Source organism: Centroberyx affinis, unplaced genomic scaffold (assembly GCF_046629955.1).
Source record: "Centroberyx affinis isolate AG114_WGS23_722 - 3 ecotype Tasmania unplaced genomic scaffold, CSIRO-AGI_Caff_v1 ptg003976l_1, whole genome shotgun sequence".
In the NCBI taxonomy this organism is placed as follows: domain Eukaryota; kingdom Metazoa; phylum Chordata; class Actinopteri; order Beryciformes; family Berycidae; genus Centroberyx; species Centroberyx affinis.
This window is the reverse complement of record NW_027281796.1, coordinates 72,913-81,154: the sequence shown is the minus strand read 5'-3', so window position 1 is coordinate 81,154 and position 8,242 is coordinate 72,913. Positions and strand designations below refer to the sequence as shown.

The 8,242-nt window shown below is 41.5% G+C and overlaps 1 protein-coding gene across 2 annotated transcripts in view; it reads left to right on the top strand.

Moving 5' to 3' along the window:
- The first annotated feature begins 493 nt into the window (after window positions 1-493).
- Window positions 494-8,242, top strand: part of csnk1a1 (casein kinase 1, alpha 1) — a 40,185-nt gene continuing 32,436 nt past the window's right edge. The window contains exons 1-2 of one of the 2 annotated variants that reach the window (XM_071541937.1): window positions 494-1,623; window positions 1,964-2,070. In XM_071541937.1, coding sequence (XP_071398038.1) covers window positions 1,501-1,623; window positions 1,964-2,070 — 230 coding nt within the window. In that variant the 5' untranslated portion in view covers window positions 494-1,500. The remainder of the gene's footprint in view (window positions 1,624-1,963; window positions 2,071-8,242) is intronic. The other variant, XM_071541938.1, reaches the window with a different exon arrangement.

The following is an 8,242-nucleotide window of genomic DNA, read 5'->3' as shown; positions in this document are numbered from 1 at the left end:
AATGTTTCAGCGGTAGATGGCGCCAGGGGACCAACTAACAACCTGCTGTTGAACTATTGAATGGGGGAAACATGGTACAGTACAGTAGGTTTGACTCTAAATATACAGTATGTCCACGACACTGCTGTTCAACGAATCTGTGTTGCACAGAGCCAACGTTGCTGACTCCACGTCCATTATAGAAAATGTGCATGGACACTAATCAGCAGGTGGCTGATATTCATGACATTTTCACTATTATCAATGACTTTACATTAGTACATTTCAAGGAACATTGTATCAGCCAGAATTATATTTCAGGGAGTGATAGACTGAGTAAAATGTCGTTTATACAGGTGAAACAAGGCGATTTGTTGTTGAGGTTTTTATCCATTTAGTGAACAGCAGTGACGTCTGCTTGAACCACAGGAAAAAACAGAGCGCGTTCCCGAGGTGATCCTGTGCGCATTCCCTGTGGCTAATGCTGCCTTCAGTGCGCCTTATAAATTTCTACTTAAGACCTCGTCGGTCGTAAATATGACTTGTCAGCGCATTCGAGTACGTCTTGGTTGGAAATAACATCAAAACGGACGCTGTAGTTAAGGTAGCCTGTTATTTTGTATTAAAAACCAGGATAGTTTGTCGTGTCGCAACAGGACGAACAAGAGAAAATACACGCCAGTTATGCAAATTATACTTTAATCAATCAATCTAATAACCAAAAGTTGTTGTATAATATATAACTTTTCCAACTATCCGTTATGAGAGGGTGCAGCTCGGGCGTCACAGATCATCCATTCTTTCCCATTCCTATTTACCACCTTGGATCGTTCTTGTGTTAATTAAGTCGTAATTCCATTATTTCAGACAGCACGTGAAGGCAGCATAAGATAGCTAACGTTAGCTAATCGCTTCCAACGGAAACCAGCAGAGAGAAAGGCTAGTGAAGACAAGATGGCGGAGTGAGTGGGTTGCGCTTTGTAAAGACGGCTGCGACCCTTGAAGTTCGTCAAAAACGCTCTTAAAGGACGAAAGAGTCTAAATAAGTAACTAACATCGGACGTGTGATTAAAAAAGGGCTGCTATTGCCCCTCAACACGGAGGAGGTTCGGACATTTTTCCGCGGTGGTCCTTGCGATAACGTTAGCTTGATGCTAGCTAGGGTTGGCTAGCTGCTACTTCGAGGTACTGGATGATTGTCAAAGGCCATCGGCTTATTCGGATTTATTTTCGGACGAGTATATAGTGAATTAGACGGGCTATTTCATGTTCCCCGCGGTGGTGTTATTTTAACGAAGACATTTTGTACTTTCTCGTGAATAAAGCGAGTAACTAAGGGGAAAGCTATTTTCCAGCTTGCTTGCTAGCTAACGACAATATTGTTAGAAGTAGCTAGCCCTCAATTGCCTCGGTCGTCCAACTAGCACAGGACTCTGTATGTTCTGCTAACATTTGGGCCAGATTGTCCCACAGAGAATTTCCTTAAGTGAATCGGGTGGAGATCGGGATTCGGTGGATATTATGGCGAGCAGCAGTGGCTCCAAAGCCGAATTTATAGTCGGTGGAAAATACAAGCTTGTCAGAAAAATTGGATCGGGATCTTTCGGTGACATATATCTGGCCATCAACATCACAAATGGAGAGGTATTGAACTGAAATCTACAGTTGTCTTTGTCATTGTAACGAAGTTGCAATTTCCCTATGTAACACGATGGTGGCTGACTCAGAATTATCTGAGCCAGCTAAGTTAGCTATTCAGCTGACTAGGTTAACGAGTTTCTTGCGATCAATTTGTTGTCCTAGTACTGCTACACTACACATATATTGTTACTATCCAATTGACAACATATGCATATAATGTTTAGCTGATGATTATTTGGTAACATGTATGGATGTTTATTCCTAAGAACCAGATTCCAAGGTAACTGGTGCAGTGTCGACTGTCCCTTAAAAATATAACCAATTATGTGTCTGTGGTTTTCAGGAGGTAGCAGTAAAGTTGGAATCACAGAAAGCCAGACATCCACAGTTATTATACGAAAGCAAGCTGTACAAAATCCTACAAGGAGGCGTTGGGATTCCACATATAAGGTAAAAAAAAAAAAATACATTATCTATGCATTTTCGTTGTGTCGTGTGTATTGTCAATATAGAGAGTGATGTCACAAGCCGTCTTCTATATTGTCTTGTTTTATCTACATCGTCAGTGTAATGGTTTATGTGCCTTGGTAAATAAAGACAGCTGTAGTAAGTGCTCGTCTATCTATGGCAGCCACCTCGATGGCATTAGCCCTGCTAATCTGCCTACCCAGTCTATTCTGGTATCTCTCTCTACCAACGCTAAAAAAAAACGTTCATCTTTACACTTTCCATCACTTTTCGTTTCTCTGGTAGTAAACGTCGTGTTTAAGATCGAGTTGTGCACTGTTCGCCGTCAGATAGCAGTAGCAAGGGCTCAGGGAAAAGCTACTGTGTAGTTGGAAATGGCCGCTCCTCTTTTGTTGTGTTTGCTCCCAACATGTCTTCCTCTGCCCTGTTAGAAAATGGCGGCGGCGGAGCACAGCAGCGAAAACAACTCTCTAGGCCCCGCGTTAGTAGTAGGCTCTCCCTGTGTGACTTCAGCCTTAACACGGCGTCTGATGGATCCGTCTAACATCCATTTGTTAAAAGTCTATTTTGTTGTGTTGGAGTAATTGCGGAGAGTGGCGAGCACTGCTGGGTAGCCTTTGACATACAGAGAACATTGTAACGCATTAGAGACACTGTTATCACCACACTATGTTATTGGCATCATGTAATAGTTTTTGGTGCTGGGTAGCCTGATTGGCCTCAATATAAGGCTGCAATTGATTTGAATCTTAAGTCTGACTGCGGCCCATTCAAAACCTTGGAGGAAATGTTGACAACATACCATACAAGTTCTGATATGATAGCTTTTTCTTTGAATATGTACATGACAATTATGTGAAAGTAGGCTAGACATTCAGAAGTTACGTTTCACGGTTAAAATCAACTGGGAAGGTCTTAGAAACAAAACTCCATGTCTAAGTCCACTCTTCACCCTCCTGCAACCACAAACCCGCAATTCCAAAATTCAAAGTAAAAGTAATATGCGCAAATAGATGCATGCACACATAGATGAAACACTGTTTGGTTTAAATAACTGAGTGTGTAAGCAGGCTTTCCACAGGCTGTTATGGCTATGGTATGAAGGTAACATTTTGAGGGAGTGCAGATAAGAGTATATTTCCCTCAGTAGGGAGAGGATTTGACAACTGGGACATTGTGGTTGACAGTGACTTATACAGAACAGCTTTGTTGTTCAATCTTGGATGGTGACATTAACACCTGGGAGAAATGGAGGAGAATGTTGTTATTAGTGGTATTACAAATATTATTATTATGCACAGACAAAATGCCATTGGACCCCAGACCGGACATAGTTGTGATATGGATATTTGACACTGTGTTTGTCAGAAAAAACACTGCAGCGGATTGGTTTAGTTTAGGATTAGTATCTCTGTTAATACCCGGGACCCACACAGTGAGCAGGCTTTCCTCCTGGGCTGATCTGTGTTCAAGTGCAAAACAACAAGTTCAACAATGTATGGATTTGGAGTGCAGTAATAAGTTTGGAATAGAGCACACACAAAACAGGGAAGTAGAGCGGGACAGAATAAGGAAGTAGAGCGAACAATGAGAATATAGCCATAGTGGAGTCATCCGCTGTGGTCAAAATACTGTCATATTTTGTAGTATGTGCTAGTAAGTAGGCTGTTCACCCATACTGCATTTGGAAATATTGAAATTAGTGAAGTTTGATTTATTTAACCCTAAGACCACTGAAATAACAAGATGTTGTGCTGTTTTCTGCGGCGTCTGGAAAATATTAAATGAAGCGAGAGTATAAAACTACCCATAATGCTGTGCAACAGAAGTGATGGTGAAATTCATGAATCACAGAAAATGTGATTGTATAGTACTATAGCATTGTGTACAATGCATTTTTGCCCATAGTGAATTATCGGCGGGAGCATGGAGAAGAAGGGATTTCACTGCCATAGAGACCTAGTTTCAGTCAGCGAAGAATCTTTATATTTCTTTTCCAGGATATAATTGTAACAAATTTATTTTGCAAACCATAATGTACTCAGTTTTAAATAGCCTGTTTCCCTCACGTGGTAAGCCTGCCTTAGGCGGTGTTGAATTGTGTAACTTGTTGCAAACACTGTAAAACATCAGTGAAGCCACATGGCTGAATGGGCCAGTGTGGGTAATGGCTGATTGTGGCTCCATGAGGTCGGCTCCAGAAATCCTGATGGCACCATGTCCATGGCTGGGTGTATGAGGTCAGACGTGTTCATCAGAGCAGTAAAGCAGAGTTTCATGTTGGACAGAAATGACCACGACAATGTCTACTCATGAAGTTAAATTCAAATGTAACCGGTATGTGTAAGCCGCTGCTGGTCCAGTCTTATTGAGGTTCAGTGTGTCACTGAGCAGCTGGAAGTTTGATGAGCACTGAACCACAACTGTAACCAGATTTGGGGAAATGGCACTGATTATTATTTTTTTTTAAGTTGCTTTGCTTTACGTCTGTGGTTTTCAGCCATGTGCCGTCGTGACCCAAAGAGTCTGCAGTCTTTCATTCCAGCCAAGCACTACAGCAGCTGATTCCACTGATTAACACACCTTCAACCAGGGAGGAGGAACTGATCAGCACATTGAGCTGCTGCAGTGTTTGGTTGGAATGAAAACCTGCAGACTCTCGGGTCACAGTGGCATTTGGTTGAAAACTACTGCTTCATGTCGTGGGCAGATTTACAAATCCTAATGAATTCTGTTGTGAGTCACTTGAGTCAATTGGTTAATCATTGTTGTCATTAATCACGTAAAATACCAAATATTTTGGGTTCATTTTGGCTGCTGGTCTGACAAGTAAGCAATTTAAGACATCACTTTGGGCTCTGGCAACTTGTGATGAGCATTTGTCATTATATTTTAGATTATACTAAATTATTAATCAGTTAATCTAAAAAAAATAATTGATACTAAAAATACTTAGTTGCAGTCTTAGCGTCAACTAAAGGCCTGAACTGTAAATTGAGACTGACCATCCAATACTGTCCAGTCATCATTGAAGCTGGCCAGATTAGGCCTGCTAGTTACACAACATGTTGAAAGCTGCTATCTGGCACACAAGCCACACACACAATCCCTTGGTGATCACATTGCTGCATTTGTCTGGATTCCACTCGTCAAAATCAAATGTTTGAAATATCTTGTATTGGGACTATCTAGCCACTGCGTAGTCAGCACCATCTTGACTGGGATGGCCAAATACACAATAGTGGTTGGGGGAAATACCTGTAGATTGATATAATAATCACATTTCTGCCTTTTGCAATTCTGCATTGTAGCGCAACATTCAAAGATGTAGCTTAGATCAATTGTCTGTAATATTAATGTGCTGTTTTTGCTGGTGTCTTGTGTGCGTTTTAATCCTATGGTGACAGTGTTAAATATGGAGTTGTCAGGATGTAAACAGTGCTCCTGCTTCTTTCTGTTAGCCAAGCCTGCTATGCTACTCTTTTAATACCAGCGAGGAAACTGAGAAACATGTGATTTGGTCAGCATGTAGACTGATTCAGGCTCCTGTGTGATTCCAGAGAAGACAGAACCTGAAGAGCCTCCCAGTGTAACAAAGTGTGCCATACAAAGCTCAAGTACTTTAGGGGATACTGTGAACATGAGTAACATTCATTGCATGTTGTTGCCTAGAATCTAGGAAAACTAACTTTGCTACTTGCAACCCTAGGACACATAGAAAACTTCACCTATTTGCACATAGAGACTAGTGAATTTGAAAGCCTGCTTCATCTCATAAGATTTCAACAACAATCAACAGGCACAGATTTTTGTCTGGAATCAGAAAAAAACAGGATTTACTATGCAAGACAGAAAAAGAAAAAGTATGGAACTTTGTATTGTATAATATCCAATCTTCAAACGATGGGAAATGTACAAAATCTGGAAAATCCTGGTAAAATATTTTTAGTTTCTGACAACATGCTTTACGTCGACCACCCGTAATTTCATATATTGTTATGTTGATGTTGGGAAGAATAACCTAACCAGCTGTTGGTAGATTCACAATTTTATTAGGCATATTAGTTTGTTTTTTTTAGAAATGAGCTTCTGCCTGGTTAGCTGTTAAAGTGGCTGACGGAGAGATAAACGTACATACCACAGTCAGAATATACCAGCATTTGGCTGGTGTTGATTTCCTACCCTGCTCTATATCTGGCTAACAGCCCTAACACTCACACACCCTGACTACTGGCACATGGCTGGTTGGAGACAATGGCCGCCACTAAGGCACAGTGGCTTGGTAGAAACCTGAACTCAGAACACACACACACACACTTCTTTTACACATGAGACTTGCTTTGTGTTAGGTAACTCCTGTCATGGATATACGTGGGTAGGTGTGTGTGTGTGTGCGTGCGTGTTGGATGCTGCTTGCGAATTTTACACTTTGAGGCCATTGCATAATCCTTTGACTGGCTACTTGTATTTCTTTTGATAGTAGGCACTAGGGAGTCCTAACAGTAGGCCATGTAAAACTACCGTCACCATGTCTGTTTGGAGGCGGTGTTTAAAAAAAAGGAGGAAACATGGCCACAAACATATTTTGGGTCTAACCCATAGTTTGAGAAACTCTACCTTACTGCCAAAACAGTCTATTACAGTTGTTGTTGTTATGGATCTATAGTACTAACCTTTAAACCCTGACTGTGATCCAAATTTCCCTTTACGGGGCACAAATATTGATTGAAGATGAGAAACCCAGTCGCGTTGCACCGAAGTCCCTGTTTGGCTCTGATGCTGCCGCTTGTTGAGCAAAAACTGTTGTTCTTTTTCAGCTTTAATGTAATGCGAGATGAGAATGTCCCATTTTGGCCTTAGTGGTGGTAACGCTGCTTTCATGTGGCTGCCGGTCCTGTCGGAGCCTGTCCAACCTGTTGATCCTGCTGCTGCTCCTCCACTCCAACACATCGCCCTCTAGCATATAGTCTCACCTACCTTTCTTGCATTCTTTCTTGCGTTCTTGTTCTCTTTCTTTCTCCACATTGGCTCATCCCTGTCAGTGTGGGTTGAGGAACTTTGGGCCCAACAGTGAACTAAATCCTATAACTCACTCAACATGTCAGACTCGCATGTTTTATCGGTAACACATTGACCAAACAATGATTTCCCTGTTTGAGTTAGAAAAGGCTTTTGACGTGTGTTAGGCTTTGTCTCTGCTGTTTGGTAATAGCATAATCAAGGTACATTGGTGCCATTTCTACCGACCAAAGTACAAGTTGAAATTGAGCACGTGCTGATTAGCGTCACAGAGTTTCCCAGTGCTGAAAATGTTCCCTAATCTGACTGTCCGACAGTTTCCCCAAAACTACTGTTCCATTTTTGTTGTCACATTTAGTACCATCAGCTAGCATGAAATCCATACAAACTGAAATCTAGGTAAAAACATTAATTTTCATGCAGATTAAGTTTTCACTAATATTATACTTGGGCTGATGCCAGTACCAATGTCAAAAGTTTGGTATTTTGACAATACTTTTTGTGTAGGACTTAAAAAGTTTTGTTATGGCCAGATTTGTAACCCCTTTGTTTTTGCTCGTCACAGGCTTCATCTGTGGCCTTATCTTAAACATCCAGCGTAATTCATTTTGAGGAAGAAAGCTGAACCAGTTCCAGACAACGGTTGCTCTGTCCGGTTGTTCTCCCTCAGTTTTTAATGCTATACTGGTGGTCTGCTCTTCTGCCTCTTATTAATCTACTAAATCTATATTTCGCAGTACAGATTGTCCTTTGCTACCATTTTAGGAGCACATGGTCCTGAAAAAGGAATTCTATCTGGGAACTTGAAAAGGGGGCACACGTGCATAGGCCTCTGACTGGATAGTTTCTCTCACCACAGCAACAGTGACATCACGGTGTGGTTTGTTGGTTACCGCGGTTTTGAAGGCTGAATAAGAACGCTGTTTCCTTTGCCCAAAGACTGTTCCATGTAGCAACTGATTGCATTGTGTTCAGCCTGAGCCTAAAACAAATGCGGCACCTTGCTGACATTTTGATCCGGTGTACAGACACAAAATCAGTACATGTCCTATGGCGTATCATAAAGCAAAGCGAACCTTATTACATAATTTGTTGGGGGGGGGGGGGGGGAAGAAAGAAAAACTGCACTCATTAG